Source organism: Papio anubis, chromosome 14 (assembly GCF_008728515.1).
Source record: "Papio anubis isolate 15944 chromosome 14, Panubis1.0, whole genome shotgun sequence".
In the NCBI taxonomy this organism is placed as follows: domain Eukaryota; kingdom Metazoa; phylum Chordata; class Mammalia; order Primates; family Cercopithecidae; genus Papio; species Papio anubis.
The window spans coordinates 74,460,808-74,482,979 of record NC_044989.1 but is presented as its reverse complement, the minus strand read 5'-3'; the positions used below and the strand labels follow the sequence as shown (position 1 = coordinate 74,482,979).

Sequence of the window (22,172 nt, the reverse complement as noted above, 5' to 3'; positions counted from 1 at the left end):
CTTCAAATTCCTGAGCTCAAGTGATCTTCCTGCCTCAGCCTCCTGAGTAGCTGGGACTACAGACATCAGCCGCCATGCCTGGCTAATTTTTAAATTTTTTGTAGAGACAGGGTCTCACTATGTTGCCCAGGCTGGCTAACTATCAAATTTTGAGAGAGAAAGAACAGAATCAGTCAGTGCCTATTTCTGAGTCCCTATTATATGCAAGGGGCCATGTACACTGAAGGCTAAAAAAGACATCTGAGAAACCAACGTGGTCCCTGTCCTCAATTTTGTTTTTAATATATTTGTGGAGAAGAACTTGAAAAGTTGTGGGACAGCATAAGCAGAATACACCATGCATTAAATATAGGCCAAATGTGTACTTCAGTCTTGAAGGCAGGAAAGGAGGCTGCTGGAGAGGCCAAGGAAAGCCTCAAAGAGGAAGTAGAATGCCATCTGGTCTTCAAGGTTGGGAAAAAGTTGACTCAGCAGAGAAAAGCACATTCCAGACAGAGGGAACAGCATAAACAGAAGGGCAAGAGAGGAAAAGCACAAAACCCGTGCAGAGGCTAGTGGGTGGGCTAGGCCAGCTAAGACGGGGTGAAGGTGGGGCTCGGACAGGCAACCACAAGAGACAAGCCGGGAAAGAGATGTGGGGCCAGACCAGTGAGGGCAGCAGAGGAATGCCACCCTGGAGGGGACATTTTAAGTTGCTTTGGTGATTTACTTTTATATATATAATATGATTTATATTATATATAACATATATAATTTATATGAAAATTATATAATTATATATTATAATATATAATTAATATATATAATTATGTATTATATAATTTATATATAAAAATAATTTATATATAAAAATTCACTGTTGTGTACGGCCTGGATTTGAGGCATCTGAGACACCAAGGTGGGGAATGGCTGAAATGACCCAAGAGGGGACTGACAAGGGATGTGATCCCCCCTATGTGAAAGGATGTGACAGAGGGGATGGAGGGGAGAGAATAAAGATGAGACACTTCAGGAAGGAGGCATCCACAGGACCTGTGGTTGGTTGATGGGAGCCAGGCCTGCTGAGGGAGAAGGCATCCTCTCTGCACTTTTCCTCCTTACTAGCACAGCAGTGCATCCTAGAACACAGGGAAGAAACACATGTGAGCTCCTAATCTTCCCAGGGAGCTTGTCATTCCATGAACCAGCCCGTCCCCAGGAACATCACTGTGTTGCTGAGGACACCATCATGGCCGGGAGGGCTGGGATCCCTCAGAGGGTGTGGGAAGGTTTGCTGGCTGCCTGGGGACTGCAGTGGGAAGGACACAGCTGACTGATCAGGAAGATGCTGACCCATTGTCTCCTGTGCTTGGTCTCCAAGTACAACCCCCTTAACCTCACAGCGTTGGACTGGTCCCTGCTGAGCAAGAAGGAGTGTCTGAGCTATGGCGGGCGCCTGCTTGGGAATTCCTGCAAGTTTATCCCAGACCTGGCGCTCATGTCCTTCATCCTTTTCTTTGGGACATATTCCATGACCCTGACCCTGAAGAAGTTCAAATTCAGCCGCTACTTTCCTACCAAGGTAAGCTCACCCTGCAGTTAGGAGGGGACCTGCAGTCAGACTGCTGCTGAGTCCCCAAGAGAGGGTTCTGGTCCACCCATGGATGGACTCCACATGAGCACTGGACCACTGGGGTTTTTCAAGTTAAGTCAGAGAGAACTGTGTTCCCTTGTTGGCCGGTCCCCTTGGTAACACTTGGTATCGTCAGGCTTTTATCTTTAGTCTTTGTCTATAGTATTATCTCATTGTGTTTTAAAAATGTTTCATTTCCCTGATGACTAATGAAGTTGAAAGCACAGCTATTCCTGTGTTTATTGGCCATGTGGCCAGTTGACTTTCTGTTTGGAAGTGTCTGTTGAAATCCCTTGCACATTTTGGGTTGTCTGCCTTTCTGATTTGCAAGAGTTTTTTATATATTCTGGGTAGAAATGTTTTTGTGATTATATGTGTTGTGAAATCTCCCACTCTGTGACCGTTTTTTTCTTTTTACATCCTTAATGGTATCTTTTGATTAACAGAAATTATTAGTTTTATTGTAATTGAATATTCAAACTTTCCTCAAGGCAAATATTGGACAGCAGATATTCTTGTATGTTACCTTCTAAAAGCTTTATTGTTTTTCCTTTCATGTTAGATCTACAGTCCGTCAGAATTGATTTTGATGTGTACTGTGAGATAGTGTTTCTTTGTGATTTTATACGGTCAATTGTTCCACTATTTTTTAAAGACTATTCCTTCTCCATTGCTTTGCAATACTTCCTTTGCCATATATCAAATGTTCCTATATGACAGGGTCTGTTTCTGGGTTCCTTATTTTGTTTCATTAGTTTATTTATATATCAGTATGACAGTCTTAATTTCTGTAGCTTATAAGTCTTTATATCTTTGTCTCCCAAACTCTCTCTCTCTTTGTCCTTTTTATATAATATTTTCTTGGCCCTTTGCATTTCCACATGAATTTTAGAATCATCTTAAATTTCACCAAAATGAAAACTTGTTCGAATTTGATAGGATTATCTTTGACTCTGTTTGGGAAGAATTGATGTCTTTCAAACTTTGAGTTTCTGATTTATGAATACGGTATACTTCATTTATTTTGGTCTTCTTTCTCTCCATGATGTTTTATACATTTTGATCTTGAAGTCTTGAACATTTTTTGTTAGATTTATTTCTAGATACTTGATTTTTTTATACTGTCGTAAATGCTAACTGCTATTTTATTTTTTATTTTATTATAAAAATAATAATTATAATCATATAATCATAATTATTATTATCTTGAGACACAGTCTCACTCTGTCACCCAGGCTGGAGTGAAGTGGCATGATCTTGGCTCACTGCAACCTTCACCTCCCAGATTCAAGTGATTTTCCTGCCTCAGGCTCCCAAATAGCTGGGACTATAGGCGCCTGCCATCACGCGCGGCTAATTTTTGTAATTTTAGTTGAGATGGGGTTTCACCATATTGGCCAGGCTGGTCTTGAACTCCTTACCTCAGGTGATCCCCCAACCTCAGCCTCCCAAAGTGCTGGGATTACAGCTGTGAGCCACTGCGCCTGGCCCTAACTGCTGTTTTAAATTTTATTTTCTACCAGTTTGTGGCTGGAATAAAACATTTATTAAAACAGCACTTGAATATGTAAACAGTGACTGTGCTGTGGGGTGGGAGGTACTCAGAAGAATTTTAGCAACTCTTTCCCACCATAAACTCCATTAGCACTCTCCTAAAGCCATCTTAACTAAGTATTACAGCTGCTACTGCTACTACTACTAATCATAGTGATAAAATCTTTGATATAAATAGTTGAATTTTTCCCAAATTTTCTAAAGACTGAATAAAAGGTGCTTTAGGAAGCTTTGCAGTATGTAAACTGAGTAAAAAATAGTTTGCTTACAACACGAGTGCATCCTTAAGACGAGTTCTCTTCCTTCCTGCCCACTTCCAGCCCAGAGCATATCCCTATCTCCTTTTATGTAAAAATTCTCAAGCAGTCGCAGTATCTGAGAATATCTATCAGTTGCCTGTAGGATGAAAAGTAATTCATGTGGCATGGAGTTCTTGCGCCACCAACATTTTTTCCCTCACATTACTTAAAAATTGCTCAATTGCCTCCTGGAATTTTGGGTTGCAGAGAGGAATGAGGCCACACCATTTCATACTCATCAGATTGGTAGACAGATGAAGGTGTTGGGACATCAGATGTTGGAGATGGAAAGCAGTAGGTGGGAGTGTAAACAGATACATCCAATTTGGAGAGCAACTGACACTCTCTGATTAGGTTGTACCATGTGAAGTTGCCCATATTTGACTGTTTCGACCTACAAAAAAAGGCAAATTCATGTGGTTTAACTTAATAACCATTCATATGGTTTTGACGTCTATGCTAGGAATATTAGAGAAAAGGAAGTATAAACCTAGCACACTACTTGGTTCTACTGTGACTAATATTTATATGATCATGAGAATATAAAGCTGTTACTAATTTTCAACTTTTGGAATTGACTTACAGATAAAACACACAAACCATGTGTTTACAGAACAAGACATGAGTGTTCTCAGCTTCGACAATGGAAAGATCAAAGTGGAGTTGTCACAGGAAGGAAGGGGAGGAGGAGGAGAGAGGTGGTAGGAGGACAGAGGCAGTGGTCCTCACCTTGCAAGATGGAGAATGAGAGATATTAGCCAAAGCTAATGTAAAGAGAGGTTTGATTATGTAACTTGAAAGTATAAAGGAAACCCATAGGAGCTTAAAATTATCAAAGATTAGGAATAAAGAAAGGACAGGAGGCATAGTGTAAGTAAAGGGAAATTCTTATCAATAGATAATCCCTTAAGTTAGTAAATGAAAATATTAAAGTATATGCATATTAGTTAATGACATGGAGGGAACCTCCAGAACAAGTAAAATCAAGCAGACATAGTAGATGGATCTAGAAGGTGGGGCTGGATTGAGAAAAGGGGAGGTGGGAGACTTTGCTTTTCCCTATAAGTCTTCTCCACTATGTGAGTTTTTAACCAATTATATATATTATGTTAATAACAAATTTAAAGAGAAAAGGGGGATGCAGGGAATGAAGTCAATGTACTGTCACCTGCCCCTGCCCTTCAAATTGCCTTCTCTGAAAAGATATAAAAAGGCCACAGGGTAGACGTTGGGGGACCTTCTGTCCTGAGACTTCTGGACATAAGTTGGTTTGGAGGGGGGGTCAGAGGACATTGATTCAGAATGGGCAGGAAGGTCAGGTTCAGGACTTGGTCTAGGAAGGGCCTCCAAGTTAAGAACCTGGCCTAGAAAGGGCCTCCTGAGAAACAGAGGAACAAGAGGCTCTTGGTGGACAAAAGGTCTGAGAGTAGTCAATGGTCCCCAGTGGAATTGAGGAGCCTCCCTCCCAGCCCAGGTGGGGTACAACAACCTGTCACAGATTTGTAGGAACTAAGGTTTGCTTCAGAGTTCAGCCCTTGCCCTCATCATACCTGCTGGGTGCCCCAATTCAGACTGTCATACCAGAACACATCTTCAGCAGTGGCTGCCATGGCCACATGAATCATAACAGCTCCCACATTGATCACCATATGCCAAGCACTCGAAATGTGTCACAGTTCAGTTACACCTTTGAGGGAGATACTACCATCATCTCCATCTTACAGAGAAGGAAATTGAGGCTTGGAGAGATGACACACTTCCCCAAGCTCACACAGTTAGCGAGGAGCAGAGCCCGGATTTGAGCCTAGTTCTGGTGCCTTCAGAGCCCAGACTTAACAGTTCACCTCTTTGCTGCTTGGGGACTGGGGCTGCCTGGAGCTGGGTGGGTGCTTTACTCACTTCTTTCACTTGCTCATCTCCTGTCTGCAGGTCCGGGCCCTGGTGGCTGACTTTTCCATTGTTTTCTCCATCCTGATGTTCTGTGGAATCGATGCCTGTTTTGGCCTGGAAACCCCCAAGCTGCATGTGCCCAGTGTCATCAAGGTTTGCCCCTTGCCCCCACTCTGGGCATCCAGTCTGCCTGCCTACCAGCTGTAGATTCTTTCCCCTCTGTGCTGATCAAACTCTTCTCCTCTCAGTCAAGAGACCATTTTAGTTCTCTGTGTGCCACCTTTCCTGAACACTGGCTCCCAGGAGCTGGTCCTTTGAGGTAGGGTGGGGAGGGGTAACATATTCACCAGGAAATCCTGATCTGTAGTCTTGAGGTGAGGAAGGCACTGAAATTCACCCTCCAACTCAGCAGAAGCCTCTTGATTTGAGGGTCTCCAGTTCCCTAACCTCTGGCAATCTATAAGCTGGGCCAAATAGGATCTATTGAAACTGGTGCCTTAGAACAGTGATTCTCAAAGTGTGGTCCTCAGACCAATATCACAGCATCACAGTCATGGGGAACTCGTTAGAAATGCAATTTCTCAGCCCCACCTGTGGAATCAGAAAAGCTGGGGGGGTGGGACCAGCAATCTGCATTTTAACAAGGTCTTCAGGTGACTTGGAGTATGCTCAAGTTTGAGAACCACTGCTTAGAAATTACCCACTAGTCTAGAATTGATGACATATGCTTGTAGCTAAACTCAGCCCTACTCCCCCATAAGAGCACCAACCCTGGCATTCACCTACGTGGCTGCCCTAAGAACTTCTCCCACTATCTTGGGATACTTGGGCCACCCAGCCTGCCCGAATGACGCTTCTCTGCCCGACTGCAGGGCTCACCTGCCTCCCACCCCTGACACCTGCTCTGCTGGTGTCCCCTTCTCCAGATCCTCATTCACTGTGCCCAACAAAAGTGAAATCTTAAAATCAAAGAGCAGAGTAATAGCATTTTATCTTGCATGTATCCTCGCAACAATAGGTGCCATTATTATCTGCATATACTGAGGCTGAAGATGGGCAGGCTCCTGCCCAATGCCACATAACTGGCAAGTGGCAGAGCCAGGATCCAGCCCACATCAGTTCTGCTCAAGCACCCCAGCTACGAGCCACGACACTAAGCGGCCTCCCTCAATGCCCCTGCAAGATGCCTTGGGGGCTGCCTGTCTTCCCACATATGGTTCAGCTGGGCCTCAGGCAACCAGGCAGAGCTCCACACAGAAGCCCTCGAGGCCATGGCCTTGGACACAAACTTCAGGTGCCCACAGTGAGCAGGAGGGCCGGAGTGGTCACCAGGCATTTCCTGGTACACTCTGACAATGTGTTCTTCTCTGCCAGGGAACAGAGAGTGACCGGCATCATCGTCTTCATCCTGACGGGAATCTCTGTCTTCCTGGCTCCCATCCTAAAGGTGAGGTCCTGCACTCTCACCTAGGGCCTTGTCGCCTGAGAAAGCAGAGTGGATGCCTCAGGGAGGGAGGGGATCCCCACATGGCTAGGGATCACGGGCGTATCAGCCCCCTAAAAAAGGCACAGTCTTGGCCGGGCATGGTGACTCACGCCTGTAATCTCAGCACTTTGGGAGGCCGAGGCAGGTGGATCACCTGAGGGCAGGAGTTCAAGACCAGCCTGACCAACATGGTGAAACCCTGTCTCTACTAAAAATACAAAAATTAGTCGGGCATGGTGGCTAAGGCCTGTAATCACAGCTACTCAGGAGGCTGAAACAGGAGAATCACGTGAACCTGGGAGGTGGAGGTTGCAGTGAGCCAAGATGGTACCACTGCACTCCAGCCTGGGCAACAAGAGTGAAACTCTGTCTCACGAAAGAAAAGAAAAGAAAAGAAAAGAAAGAAAGAAGGGAAGGAAGGGAAGGAAGGGAAGGAAGGGAAGGAAGGGAAGGGAGGGAAGGGAAAGAAAACGAAAGAAAGGCACATTCTTACTAGGCCAAAGCAATGTTTCCACACTGTCACCATCGTTTTCTGTGATACTGCAGTTTTTTATCATCACCAATCCTCTCTCCCACCCCTCCCAGGGCCACTCTCACCTTCTGGAGGATACTCTTCCCTCTGAAAGTTCTGCCAAGTTCTAGCCCTGCTTAGATCAGGAACTTCCTAAATGGGGTGTGTGTCCACATTGCTGGAGTGTGGGGCTCATGAAGTTTAAAACTTGCAGCACGAGGCCAAACATGGTGGTACATCCCTGTAGTCTAGCCACTCAGGAGGCTGAGGTGGGAGGATCACCTGAACTCAGGAAGTCTTGGGACTTGGGTGACTTTTTCCCACACAGCTTGAAGTTCCTCTTGCTCATGTCCCACCACAACAGCTAAGAGATTAAGTCAAGTAGGGGTACAATGGAGGCAGGTGTCCCCCACAAGGGTCTCTTGCTGGAGAGACTCCAGAAAGCAAGCTGTTCCCACCAGGCTTCCCTGCTCTCCACTCCAGCCAATCGCCCATCAATCTCCCTTTCCCTTCATCAGTGCTCACGTAAGACTTTCCTTTCTTGAATTAAGTTTACCTGTAATTGCCTCAACCTTTTGCCGATATTATTTTTCCTCTTTGACTATCTCAAAACAGCTCATGACCAGGCATGGTGGCTCATGCCTGTAATCCCAGGACTCTGGGAGGCCGAGGTGGGAGGATCACTTGAGACCAGGAGTTCAAGACCAGCTTGGGCAACATAGTGAAACCCCCATCTCTACAAAAAATACAAAAGTTAGCCAGGCATGATGGTACGTGTGAGGCATGATCACTTGAGCCCAGGAGGTCGAGGCTGCAGTGAGCCGTGATCATGCTGCTGCACTCCAGTCTGGGCGACAGAGTGAGAACTCTTATAAAAAAAAAAAAAAAAAAAAAAAACCTCATTCAGAGGTGACCTTGTAAGAAACAAAGGCTAAAGAATCATGATTCTGGCTGATGTATTTACAATGGAAAATATTTCTGGCTTGAGAATTGGTACTGGGCATACCTGAGCAGTAGGTAGGAGGCTAGCATTTTTAAAGGGATATTTCCCTCGTCGGGGAAACAAATTGCACACAGGAGGGCAAAGATTTTGTTTATTTAAAAATATATTTTAAATGACCAGGGACTATTTGCTTTTGTAGAGAGGGTTCCAAGGTGCCGTCGTGTATGTCAATTTTGACACTGTTTAATATACAAGTATTTGCATTAAAAAGCTCGAATCAGGCTGGGTGTGGCATCTCAAACCTGTAATCCCAACACTTTGGGAGGCCGAGGCAGTTGGATCACCTAAGGTCAGGAGTTCAAGACCAGCCTGGCCAACATGGTGAAACCCCGTGTCTACTAAAAATACAAAAATAGCCAGGTGTGGTGGCTTACACCTGTAGTCCCAGCTACTCAGGAGGCTGAGACGGGAGAATTGGTTGAGCTCAGGAGGTGGAGGCTGCAGTGAGCTGAGATTGCACCACTGCACTCCAGCCTGGGCAAGACAGAGCAAGACTCCGTCTCAAAAAAAAAAAAAAAAACCTTCGAATCAGCCAGGCGTGATGGCTCATGTCTGTAATCCTAACACTTTGGGAGGCCGAGGTGGGAGGATCACTTGAGGACAATAGTTTGAGACCAGAATGACCAACATAGCGAGACTCTGTCTCAAAAAAAACAAAACAACAAAAACAAACAAAAAAAAACAAAAAAACAAAAAAAACCCTCAAATCCAAGAACAGCCTTCTTTAGGGGCCAAAAATTCCTCTAAAGCCCTTCTAGTGTTGGCATAGTGCTCTGTGCTCTCCAGAGTGCTGTAATATGACCACAAGGAGGAGCAGCCTCCGCTCACCATGGGGAGCCACAGCTGCAGGTGGAGAGAAGGCCAGGGGCAGAAACAGCTGAGATAGACAGCAGAAAAATGCTTTGAAAGGCTGTGAAAGATTTGGAATCATTCTTGTAGAGTGGGATGAATTCTATGATCCCATTTTTGAAAATGCAAACAAAATGCCTGTGTGCAAGTTTGGAGGGATGGGTACCCACCAAACTACTCGTGGTTAGTTGGTGATGAGTGCTGATTAGTTTACACACTTTTGTTCTGCTTCTGTTTTATGTGATTGTGTATGAGGCATGATTTCTGTGTGTTTTTTGTTTTTTGTTTGAGACGGAGTCTCTGTCGCCCAGGCTGGAGTGCAGTGGCACGATCTCAGCTCACTGAAACCTCCGTCTCCCAGGTTCAAGCGATTCTTCTGCCTCAGCCTCCTGAGTTGCTGGGATTACAGGCATGCACCACCATGCCTGGCTAATTTTTTTGTATTTTTAGTAGAGACGGGGTTTCACCGTGTTGGCCAGGCTGGTCTCGAACTCCTGACCTCAGGTGTTCAAGGTGCTAGGACTACAGGCGTGAGCCACCATGCCCGGCCTGATGGGTGATTTCTGTTAAGTGTCCCAGGTACTCCCTGCCGATGTAGGTCAGCTCATTGAAGTTCCCCATGCCCCTGCAGGCTGAGCAGTTTTAGGGGCCCTCACCTGAGGCTGGAGGTAGGAAGGAGCTGGCAGGAATGAAGAGGGGGCAATCTGTGGAGTCTTCTCACTTTCCAGAAGGTATTTCTTCAGCCAGACCACATGGCTTCCGCACAGTGCAGTGAGGGACCGGGCCAGAAGAGCAGTTGCATGCTAGGCCGGCCTGAGAAGGGGCAGTACAGCCCCAGTGACCCTCATCTCCACGCCCGCCCACACCCCAGTTCTGCTGACTCTCAGTTCCCCCAAACATCCAGCTCCCCAGCTGCCTCTGTGGTCAGGAGACACTGTCATCCAGAACAGGGTGGCCAAGGGCCCAACCCAGGCAGAGGCCGATCCAAAGCTCTGATCTCATTTTAGTGCATCCCCCTGCCGGTGCTGTATGGAGTCTTCCTCTACATGGGCGTGGCCTCCCTGAATGGCATCCAGGTAAGGCTTTCACTCCCCAGGCTGCATGATCTGGAGTCAACATTCCATGTCTGGTTCCATGTCACCAAGACCCCCAATTCAGTTGTCCCAGTTGTCCCCAATTGTCCTAATTCAATGAAAGAACAATAGTAATAATGGTACTACCACTGACTGATACTACCAGGCAAAATAAATATGCTAGGCACTTCATAGGCCTCACATAATTGAATCTATGTAATTAAGTCCTCTGATCCCCATTTTACAGATGGGGACTGGAGGGTCAGAATTCAAAATCCAGAAGGAACTGACTCCAGTGAGCATTTCACTATACCTCCTTCTCTTCCCTAAGGCAGAAGAAAACATTTTTGTTTTGTTCTGTATTTACTGTGAAATCCCAGAATTCTTAAACAGTTTGTGTTACAATTAACTTGCACTTTCCTTGAATATGGACAATGTCTATTTTGTGGCCAGCTCCAGGGCTGTTCCCCTCAACCGGGGCTCAGGACCCCTTCTCTAAGACCCCATTATGCATCCGCCTAGACACCTCCAGGCCCCGTCCCATGCACCCTTAAGGCCTGAGCAGGGGGCTTCCCCTCTCTGAGATCCCACCCAGGTACCCCTTCCGCTAGTCCCAGGGCCCAGCAGGCCCTTGGGGCCCAGCTGCCTGACTGAGCCCACGCTGTCCACCTAGTTCTGGGAACGCTGCAAGCTCTTCCTGATGCCGGCCAAGCACCAGCCGGACCACGCCTTCCTGAGGCACGTGCCGCTGCGCCGGATCCACCTCTTCACGCTGGTGCAGATCCTCTGCCTGGCGGTGCTCTGGATCCTCAAATCCACGGTGGCTGCCATCATCTTCCCGGTCATGGTAAAGTGGGCGCGGGCTTCCCTCTCCTGCCGGGCAGGTTGGCCTGGGCAACCCAGAGGTGCAGCGCAACCTCCCCTCCCGCCACCTTCTACCGTCCCATCAGCTGTGACCTGGCTCCCTTGGGTCGCAGAGGCTGGCACAGAATGACCTGATTCGAGTTGTGGCCATCCAGGCCAGATGGTGTGGGGTGGGGCAGAGAGGAGGCGGAAAAAGGAATGTCAGAGCAGCTCAGCGAGAATGCAGGAGCCACCCAGCTCTGGGGAGGGATGGAGAAAGCAAATCAGTTCAACCTGGAGACCAAGTTCCCACTGCCAAAATTCCAACCAGTCTCAGAAGTCGATGAGTACTAAATATAGATCTTTCCACCCTTCAAGATAGCTAAATTGGAAAAGCTAAATAGTGAAGTAGTGGGGTGGGGGAAGAACGAGGGTCAGAGATCAAGAACAACAAAACCCAATGACAGTATATATAAAGCTTGAGCAAAGGAAAGGATACAGTTCTTTCACTATTCTTGCAAATATTATATAAGTTTGAAATTACTCCAAAATAAGAAGTGAAAAGAACGCAAAGCCAACAACATATTGCCTCTGGCCACCTAGATAACTCACTGAGGGCAGTAACCCAGGCCCCCCTTGCTAGGAGCCTGGAGTGTGTCAGCAAATGCCTGGTGAAAGCCTGAGGGTTCCGGGGTAGGGGCCAAAGTAAGGACACTAAGGAGAACTTGAAGTGCACACTCCTGGGAGGGGTCTAGTCCATGGTTCTTGACCCTGGCTGCCCATGACAATGAACCCAGATCAATCCAATCAGAATCTCTGGGGAAACCCAGACTTTGGTATTTTTATGAGGTCCACGGATGAGCATAGACGTGCAGCCAGGGTTGAGAACCCCCACTGCAGGGAAAGGGAGATAGATCCTCACCCCAAGTGCCCTCAGGGGCCTCAGAGCTGTTGAAGGGAAAGGCAATAGTAGTCATGATTAGCATTTACTGAGTGCTGTTCCACTGAGTCCACACCAGCCCCTGAAGCACTAGTAACCCAGCTTTACAGATGAGAACATGAGGCTCAGAGAGCATGAGCAGAGTGACCCTGGGCACATAGCCAGACAGGGCAGGGCAAGGCAAGACCCACACCCTCCACCTATTGACTTTTTTTGTTTAATTTGCATACAGTAAAATTCAATGGGTGGGTCTATGAGTTTTGGCAAATGTACAGAGTAGAGACAGACATAAATTCTTGGGCCTTACCTGACCTGCTAAATCAGAAACTGGGGGGAATCCAGTGATTTGTGTATTAACAAGTGCTCCAGGTCCTGGTGCATGCTCAAGTTTGAGAACCACTAATTTATGTATTTATTTTATTTGTTTGAGATGGAGTCTTGCTCTGTCACCCAGGCTGGAATGCAGTGGCACAATCTTGGCTCATTGCAACCTCCGCCTCCCGGATTCTAGCTATTCTTCTGCCTCAGTCTCCTGAGTAGCTGGGACTACAGGCACTCACCAACATGCCCGGCTAATTTTTGTATTTTTAAGAGGGACAGGGTTTCACCATGTTGGCCAGGCTGGTCTCAAACTCCTGACCTCAGGTGATCCGCCCACCTCGGCCTCCCAAAGTGCTGGGATTACAGGCGTGAGCCACCATGCCTGGCTGAGAACCACTAATTTAAAGAATAACTGTAGTTCTCCAGCCCATGGCCTTTCTGAGGCTCCCCACTTCGGCTGTCACAGGCTGTCCCTCTTGGTCACTGGTAGGAATGGTCACTCACCTGAGGGGCCAGACAAGAGGAACCACGGTGGAGGGAAGGTGAATAATGGCTTATGGGAGCTTCGAGATGGCTCCAAAGACACCACAAAAAGTCCCTGAACTCAGCAGACTGAGGGAGGAAAAAATCTATGCTTGAGTTTGGGCATTAAGACCACAGTTTTCTCTAAACTCACAAAACTGTAGTCTCTCTCCCGTTTCCCACCACAGATCCTGGGCCTCATCATCGTTCGAAGGCTTCTGGATTTCATCTTTTCTCAGCACGACCTGGCCTGGATTGACAACATCCTCCCAGAGAAGGAAAAAAAGGAGACAGACAAGAAGAGGAAGAGAAAGAAAGGGGCGCACGAGGACTGTGACGAGGAGGTGGGGAAGATGTGAGGCCGGGGCACAGAGGAGAAATCGAGAGTCCTTCTCTCCACTTTTGCCAGGGCTAGGGAGAGGGTGGCTTCTTGGGCGGCCTGTGGCAGTGCCTAGGCCCAGTCCAGGATGGGCTGGGGCATCTGCTTGTCTTGATCTGGGGTGCTGAGGGCTCTTCTGTTTATGTGAATATCCTCAGAGTGGGCCAGAGTGAATGAGACTCCGTGTCCAGGGAAAAGGTGATTGGCCATGCCCACTCTTTCCATCACTGTGGGCTTTATGGTTATGATCACAGCAAGCGGGTTCCTGCGGGAAGGGCCGGGAGGCAGCTCCAGCATGGAAGGAGGTTATGAAGACTGACCTCCAGAGAGTGGAGCAGACTTGAGGAGAGGTGTCTAATGGGGACTTAAAAGTAGACTGGACTCCAGACAGGCAGAAGGGGCTGGGAACAAGTTTTGCTTGTGCCTTTCCCTAGGGTACGGGGGACAAAGATGGGGAAAGAGGCAGGTATCCTGACCGAAAGGAGACACTACATTTCCCAGATGCCTGGGACAACATGGTTGCCCCATCTGCCCCTCTTCTCCCATGCTCCCTTCCCATTTCACCCCCAAAACACTCAGGGAGTCAACAGACAAGGGGCCAGTCCAGAAATAATAGTGAATCACTAAACATGAGGCAGAAAGATTCTTAATTCACATGTTCATTACATATAATGAAACTGTCCCCGCAAAAGGAAGTGACCTACCCAAAATGGACATGTAGCTACATTTCTAAGAAGGAATTAAAATAATTCCTGACTTTGCTGGTTTCTGATATGCTAAGCTGCCTGTGCCATCTCCTCGTGCTCTGCTTGCCTCCCAATCTCCCAGTTTGACCCAAACTCACGTCCCTGCATCCACCCTGTCCTGTTCTTGTGATTTTGCCTCGTGCAGATGAACCATGTTCAAGGCAAATCCCTTCTGACTGGCTGGTGATGATTAAACCATCTTCTGATCAGTCAGAACTCCCCTAGTCCTTAATCACTGTGCTTTTCCAGGAAGAGTCCCATAATACATGTGTTTGTAGATGATTTGTAAAGGTGGGTTCTGAAAACAAAGAAAGAGACTACGTGCCTTTTAAAGACACTTAGTTGTCATACTTTCAATAAATATTTGAGTGGCTACCACATGCCAAGAACTATTACAGGGTTGGGAAAAAGAATCTCTGAATTATGATATATCAATGGAAAAACAGGATTCAATTTACACAAATTCATTTTACTTGTCTTTATAGTAACACAGTTATTGTGTGAGGTTCATTCCCAAGTGACTGGTTGCTGTGACAGATAAAACCGTTTTGATGACATTCCTGGAAGAGTTGCGCTCTGTTCAATGGTGTGTATAGGACAGCAGGCTAACTGTGCTCATTCCCCCTCAGTGGGCCCCAGGGTGTTTGCAGCACCCGTTTTGTCTAGAGGTGAAGAGAATGGCGGTTTGCACTGCACATGCATGCATTTTCCATCTTGGCAAGAAAGCCAAGTTGTTGGCCGGGCGTGGTGGCTCACATCTGTAATCCCAGCACTTTGGGAGGCCGAGGCGGGGGGATCACGAGGTCAGGAGTTCGAGACCAGCCTGGCCAACACGGTGAAACCCCATCTTTACTGAAAATACAAAAAATTAGCTGCGCATGGTGGTGGACGCCTGTAATCCCAGCTACTCGGGAGGCTGAGGCAGGAGAATCACTTGAACCCAGGAGGCAGAGGTTGCAGTGAGCTGAGATCGCGCTACTGCACTCCAGCCTGGGCAATAAAGCAAGACTCTGTCTCAAAAAAAAAAAAAAAGAAAGAAAGAAAGCCAAGTTGTTGTGTTGGTGTTTATCCTCTTTTCCCACTGTTTTTCTTCAGCCCCAGTTCCCTCCTCCCTCAGTTATAAAGATTCCCATGGAAAGTGTCCAATCAGATCCCCAAAACGGTATCCACTGCATTGCCAGTAAGTAAAACACATGGTGTCTCTCCCTTCCTACTTACTACTAATCCTCCATGTCTTTCCTCTAGGAACTTTCATCTGTAACTCAGGGGGATCTAATCATTTTGGATGCTACAGCAGCAGTCTTCAACTTTTTTGGCATAAGGGAAAAGTTTTGTGGAAGATAATTTTTCCACAGACCAGTAGGGGAGTGGGGAATGGTTTTGGGATGAGACTGTTCCACCTCAGATTCTCTTAAGGAGTACGCAACCTAGATCCCACATATGGACAGTTCACAATAGGGTTCTCACCCTTATGAGAATCTATTGCTGCCACTGATCCCACCGGAGGTAGAGCACAGGGGTTAATGCTTGCTTGCCCACACTCGCCTCCTGCTGTGCGGCCTGGTTCTGCTACTGTTCCATGGCCTGGGGGTTTAGGACCCTGCACTAGAAGACCTTTGTCCTAGGCAGAGATCAAAGAGAACTGGGCCACCAGGACTGGTACTCCAACCAGATGGGAAAACCCAGAGCAAAGCCTGCAGACTTGAATGACTAATCCTTACTTTAGTTAAGGCAAAATCCCTCATTCCCTCCTTTCCCTACGTGTCCCCAGATCCCTGTGGCATCTCCTGGCCCTCTTTTGTGTTGTTTCAAACCACATCAGTCCAAACATGGCCCACCAGGCCTCCCATGTTTTCCAGTGGCTGTTGAAATGGTTGAGGGCTCAGAACCAAGCTTTCCCCTTAAGAGAAATAGGTAGCATAGCACTTGGGTTATAAGTCAGGCATAATTGGAGATCCCCGTGGTGGTTGTGCTGTGCCTCTGTGTGAATCCTCAGCACCTTCTCAGCAGACAGCTGAGAGGGAGGCTGCCTGGGCGGGATTGGGCATTGCTTACGGAAATCCTGGGAGATTCTATTGCTGCCTTTAACGCCTCCCAGCCTCAGCTCCCCATAGGTGGCCAGTCCTGTCATCCGGGCAACATAGCCTGTCCTGAGTCTTCTGAAAGATCCCTACCTTAGTCCCAAGCCCGGTGCTTCTGATACAGGGCTTGCCACCCTCAAAGACAGATTAGGGGTGGGTGGCCAGGGCGTCCTTCCCATCAGCAGTATCCCTCATAAGCACCTCAAGATCTTGAGTTTCTCAGGCTCCTCCCTGACTCCCATCTCTCTCCTCCCTGGCCCTCCCATGCCTCACACCCCCTAGCCCTGGCTGAGAGCCTTCTGGGTGAAGGAGTAACTAAGCCCGAAGCCACACATCTCTGAGGCCCTGTATTCCTTTTGCATAGTGTTGGCTATAGGATTAGAGAAGGAAAAGAGGGGAAATGGTGGGGGAAGCCCGGAGAAATATGGTGCTCAAAACTGCTCCACATCTGACATTTTCATTTTCCTACCAGGAAAAAGATCTTCCAGTTGGAGTTACTCACTCTGATTCTTCCTTCAGTGACACAGAACTTGATCGAAGGTAAACACTGTTAGGTAGACTCCTTGCGTATTAGGTAAGAGACTGGGAAATGGTCGGGAAGGTGGAGGGTCTAGGATTTCCCAGGCTAGCTGTCCTCTCAGTAGAAGGCCCTTGCTGGTCCCCGGCTGGGAGTCAAAGGCTGACAAACCTGACTCATCATTCAGGGCCAAGAAACAAATATGTCTTCTCACTGACATAACAATATGGTTACAACACACAAAGGTATTCAACTTTAGTAAAGGAAATTCTTACAAAAGACTAGGTAGAACAAAAATTCAAAGTAAATGTTGTGGCCGGGCACAGTGGCTCATGCCTGTAATCCCAGCACTTTGGGAGGCCGTGGTGGGCGGATCATGAGGTCAGGAGATCAAGACCATCCTGGCTAACACGGTGAAACTCCGTCTCTACTAAAAAAAATACAAAAAAATTAGCTGGGCGTGGTGGTGGGTGCCTGTAGTCCCAGCTACTGGGGAGGCTGAGGCAGGAGAATGGCGTGAACCCGGGAGGCGGAGCTTGCAGTGAGCCAAGATCCCACCACTGCACTCCAGCCTGGGCGACAGAGCAAGACTCCGTCTCAAAAAAAAAAAAAAGTAAATATTGATAAAAGAAAACAGAAGCCGGGCGCGGTGGCTCACGCCTGTAGTCCCTGCACTTTGGGAGGCTAAGGTCGGCAGATCACAAGGTCAGGAGATTGAGACCATCCTGGCTAACACGGTGAAACTCCGTCTCTACTAAAAATACGAAAACTTAGCCGGGCGTGGTGGCGGGCGCCTGTGGTCCCAGCTACTTGGGAGGCTGAGGCAGGATAATGGTGCGAACCCGGGGGGTGGAGCTTGCAGTGAGCTGAGATTGCACCACTGCACTCCAGCCTGGGTGACAGAGAAAGACTCCATCTCAAAAAAAAAAAAAAAAAAAAAAAAGGCAGGAAAACTAGGCATGGCTTAGGTGTAATATCACTGAAAGCCAGGATAAATGAACGCTAAGGATCAAAACCCCAGGGTACTCTGTAGAAGGAATTAACAGCAGGGCTAATTAGCAAAGGTCAGAAAGGGTATGGAGGAAAGCCAACATCAGAGATCAACATCAAAGCTAACATTAGAGATCCACTCGAGATGGGAACTGTTAAGAATAAGTTCCAGGCCAGTTGCCAGGAGCCCCCATGCCAACAATGTGATTCTGTTCTTCATGAGAAGCCACCCGTGAAAAAGGTGAGACTCGCTGATGATGACACAGTGGGCTCAAACACAGAAAAGAGGAATTCAGAGGCAAGAAAGGCTTTACTTCATTATTACTTGGGAAGATGCCAGGGGCAGTCCCACTCCTACTTTGTGCCCTAGAATGGACAGGGATCAAACAGTAATTACAGCACAGGCTATCCCAGGTCTAGAAGATCAGTCTACAGGCACAGAGGGCACTCATCCAAGAGATTTTTGGGGAAACAGGGGACAGGGGATCTTCTGAATTATAAGGCAAAGCTGCTACCCCAATGCCAGGGTGAAACAACAGACTTTTCCCCAGTTCAACCCTCCCTAAGCAGCAGTCCCAAGGATGATCTAGCCCAAAGTGTCACCTGTCCCATTTACATCTCTGCCTTCCTTCTCATCCCACATCCCCAGGCAGGCTCCTATATCTGTGATGCCACTGATCATTATACAGTAGAACACACCAGTATTAGGAGAAAGCAGTCTATCTTCTTTTCATTTATAAAATAATCTACACGAAATTGACTGCTCCCAATTTCAGGCAGTAGAGAGAAAATTTGGACCAGGTTAAGGGTTTCCAAAACCCTGTTAAATTTCACAAAGCCCTAAGACAAGGTCAGAAATGAGGAAAATTTGGTAACTGGAGATGGCATCTCCCAACCTCATTGGTGTTTTACTGAATTTATGAAAACAGATGGAGGCAAAGACCACTAAATAGCAAGATTCTGTTTCAGTGAAAGGCTCTGCAACGTGGTCTGGTTTAACAAAGACTAAGCATCAATGATCTACCAGGTGCGATGCTTAATCCCTGGGTATATAGAAAGAATGGCATACAAACAAAGAGCACCCTGTGCAAGAATAATGGAGCACACAGGGAGGGACTAGCCTCGTTTTGAGAATCTAGGAAAGAGAAACTGGAATCTGCCAGACATAGAGCGGGGCAGAATAAAGAAAAGGAAAGGCATTGCAGGCAGTGGACACAGGCGCGAAGTACCATTTGAAAAAACACACACACACACCCAAAGAGCAAAGAACACTGCAATGGATAGGGCAAACTAAGCAGGCAGGACTACAAACACAGAAGGCTGTGTTTGTGTTTGTGAGAAGACAGACACTCCTGTCTTCTCACACTAAAGAGCTTAGATTTTTTGAACAATGAGGAATCACCAAATTTGTGATTTCAAAAGTTCACCTTGGCAGCAATGTGAAAATAGGTTTACAGGGCGAGACCAGGTGCATAACTGTGGCTGAAGGCCAAGCCAATAGGAAACTGCTCATTCTGGCATGTGCTGAGAGTTCAGAAGCGAAGACAGAAGTATTTGCATTAGAGCCCCGCTCTAGGGGATGGGTTCAAAACACCAGGAGCTACATAATCCTTCTTTCCTACTTCTTGTTCAGCATCACCTTGCACTTCAAAATCTCCTGTCCAGCTTCACCTGCTTTCAACTACTCACGGAACCCAGTGTTCATGGTGCCACAGGTGAAGATAGAGATGGAGTCAGACTATGACTTCACAGACATGGACAAATACCGAAGAGAAACTGACAGCGAGACCACCCTCTAGGATGAAGCGGCTTCTCCCAGATGGGAGATGGAGAGCCTGGCTTAGTCTTCAATGGGAGGGTCTTAACTTCTCTGTGCCTGTTACCTTCTTTATCAAACAGAGGGAGTCCTTCTGCCTAATAGAAAACTGGAGATCTGTTGATGAAAAGTACTGCTTAGATGCAAAGCTCTCCCCTTCCTTTCGTAGTAATTAAAATACCTAAAGCTAAATATTATATTTTATTTTCAAATGCAGTCCGGCATAGGAATTCTAACATTTCTTTGGAAATAAAAAAAATGCTTGCTTCCCCAAACCATAGCTAAGATAAAAGGGCAATAGTCAATTCATATTTAAAACAAATACCAATTTAAAATTGTTTAAAGGTTAGATTTAAATACGGATGTTCTCAAATGAACTCATAATATACTCTTATGTCACTAGACCATCTTTGGAATATTTGGCAATTCTGCATATTAAGAAATGCTGAAAAGGTCATATCTTTTCTCCCTGTCACATCCAATTTCCTAAGGGTTATATGAAAAGTTTGAACCAGCTGGGCACAGTGGCACACACCTATAATCCTAGTACTGTGGGAGGCCGAGGCAGGCGAATCGCCTGAGCTCAGGAGTTCGAGACCAGCCTAGGCAACACGGTGAAACCCCATCTCTACTAAAATACAAAAAATTAGCTGGGCATGGTGGCATGTGCTTGTAGTCCCAGCTATTAGGGAGGCTGAGGCAAGAGAATCGCTTGAACCTGGGAGGCAGAAGTTGCAGTGAGCCAAGATGGTGCCACTGCACTCCAGCCTGGGCAACAGAGAGAGACTCTGTCTCTAAACAAACAAAAAGTTTGAACCATCTGCAGTATGGGACTTGCTCCAGAAGTGTGACTGGGGCTTTCCCAGATTGAAAAGCCAGTTCCAAAACTCTGTTAATGAAAGAACCAATCCATCTGAGTGGATAAATGTTTCTAAAATAAAATAGTTCTTGTTAAAGTGAAATTTGAAACCACACGTTAAATCAACAAAATGATCATTTAAATTAGTATCACTGGTTTTTCATACCTAGAATCACATTTCATTGTACATTTGGGTGGGTCTTTCCTGCAAATTTTCAACATTTATTCCCAAAGTCAAACTCCCATTTATGTGAATACAGGTTAGACAGAGGTAATATCACATTTTACATTATAACTTTGCAATATTAATCAACCTAGTACTTTAAAGGAATGATTGAAAACTATTTGGGAAGATAAAAACCAGTTTTAATGAAGCAAACCTATTCCTCATGAAACTTAAGATCAGTCATTTTACCTTCAGTCCACATTTAATGAACACCAACCATGTTTATTTAATGCCTACTATGACCCCGACAGCCACAGTGCATCTGACACTTACTTTCTCCAAAACAACTATGATTCGAACCTTGAGTAAATCACTTTGGTTACTATATTTGCTCAAGATGACAAATGCAGGTGCTTTCTTTTTTAAAGAAAAATGACACTAGATCATTAACACATCAGGACAGGTAACTGGCCTCTGTAATCCCGAGTCTAGTGGAGTGCCTGGTCCACAGAAAGCTCTCAATAAGTGTTTGATTACATTTAATCTCAGAGCTCCCTTCCAAGGGATACTGCCAAGAGGTAAAGCTCTAAACCTCTACTCCTACTGAGAGCAGAATTTCTTAGCTAATCCAGAACCATCTCCTTTGCTTAAGTATAAATTCTTGCCAGCACAGTGGCTCACACCTGTAATCCCGCTGCTTGGGAGGCTGAGGTTGGGGGATCAGTAGAGGTCAGGAGGTCAAGACCAGCCTGGGCAACATAGTGAGACCCATCTCTAAACAAATGTTTAAAAATTAGCCAGGCATGCTGGCACACGCCTGTAGTCCCAGCCATTTTGGAGGCTGAGGCAGGACGATCCTTTAAGCCCAGGAGTTCAAGGCTGCAGTGAATTATGATCATGCCACCGCACTCCAGCCAAGGAGACAGCTGGAACCCATGTCTTATAAATAATAATTAATGTTTCTAAAAAGTATTTTATTATCATCCGCTCCAATCCTGGGGAAACTAACAATCCACCCTTAACATTTCAGTTTTAAAACCTGGCTGATTTGGAATAGAACTTTGTCCCAATTAAATTGTAGAAATGCTATGGATTCAAGAGTAAACCTGCTTGATTAATCAGACAAGCTGGAAAATTACTGTTAATTTCTTTGTTGTAAATTGATCACTGTAATTTTACCCTACATGTCATTTATATTTTGTATATACATGAACATTTTAATCTCCATAGCTTTTAACAGGTTGACATAATACTACTCCATGCAGTCAGTCATTTGTTCCACTTGTAACTGTAATTCAATAAAATTTAATGCTGTCTGGTCATCTAGCTCCATGTTTAATAATCTAGGTAAGTAAGCAAGCATGGCTTATAGACATGAGCTATACCTCACTTACAAAAACATCTCCAACAAACTATCGAAACTTCTTTCAACTCCAGAGAACTATGAAAAGAATAACGCCAGCTGGCAGAAGAACAAGGATGGAGGTAGGCCAACTCAACTGTTCTTTCTCTTTCTGCCTCAAGCTGCCTAGAGCAGGAGCTACTTCTGCTTGCCTGAAAGCCAAAAGCCAAAATAGACAAGAAACCTACCTCAAGTATTTAACAGATTAAGCTCCTAGCTCGGCACAATCTGTTGGGATAGAAGACTGTAGGACAGGCCCGGTGCGGTGGCTCACACCTGTAATCCTAGCATTTTGGGAGGCCGAGGCAGGTGG

General features: G+C 46.3%; 2 protein-coding genes across 9 annotated transcripts in view; both read left to right on the top strand.

Moving 5' to 3' along the window:
* Positions 1-5,587, top strand: part of LOC101014941 (electrogenic sodium bicarbonate cotransporter 4) — a 129,691-nt gene extending 124,104 nt beyond the window's left edge. For 7 of the 8 annotated variants that reach the window (XM_031655287.1, XM_031655286.1, XM_031655288.1 and 4 more), the window contains 2 exons: positions 1,361-1,561; positions 5,395-5,587. In XM_031655287.1, coding sequence (XP_031511147.1) covers positions 1,361-1,561; positions 5,395-5,562 — 369 coding nt within the window. In that variant the 3' untranslated portion in view covers positions 5,563-5,587. Of the gene's footprint in view, positions 1-1,360; positions 1,562-5,394 lie in introns of those variants that run through there. The other variant, XM_031655291.1, reaches the window with a different exon arrangement.
* A 952-nt stretch (positions 5,588-6,539) lies between these two features.
* LOC116270301 (electrogenic sodium bicarbonate cotransporter 4-like) lies at positions 6,540-21,779 on the top strand. The gene is made up of 7 exons (XM_031655293.1): positions 6,540-6,649; positions 6,730-6,802; positions 10,212-10,280; positions 10,951-11,124; positions 13,092-13,247; positions 16,582-16,649; positions 19,250-21,779. Exons 1-7 carry the CDS (start codon positions 6,627-6,629, stop codon positions 19,413-19,415), a joined length of 729 nt encoding a protein of 242 aa, XP_031511153.1. The 5' UTR covers positions 6,540-6,626; the 3' UTR covers positions 19,416-21,779.
* Positions 21,780-22,172: the final 393 nt, after the last annotated feature.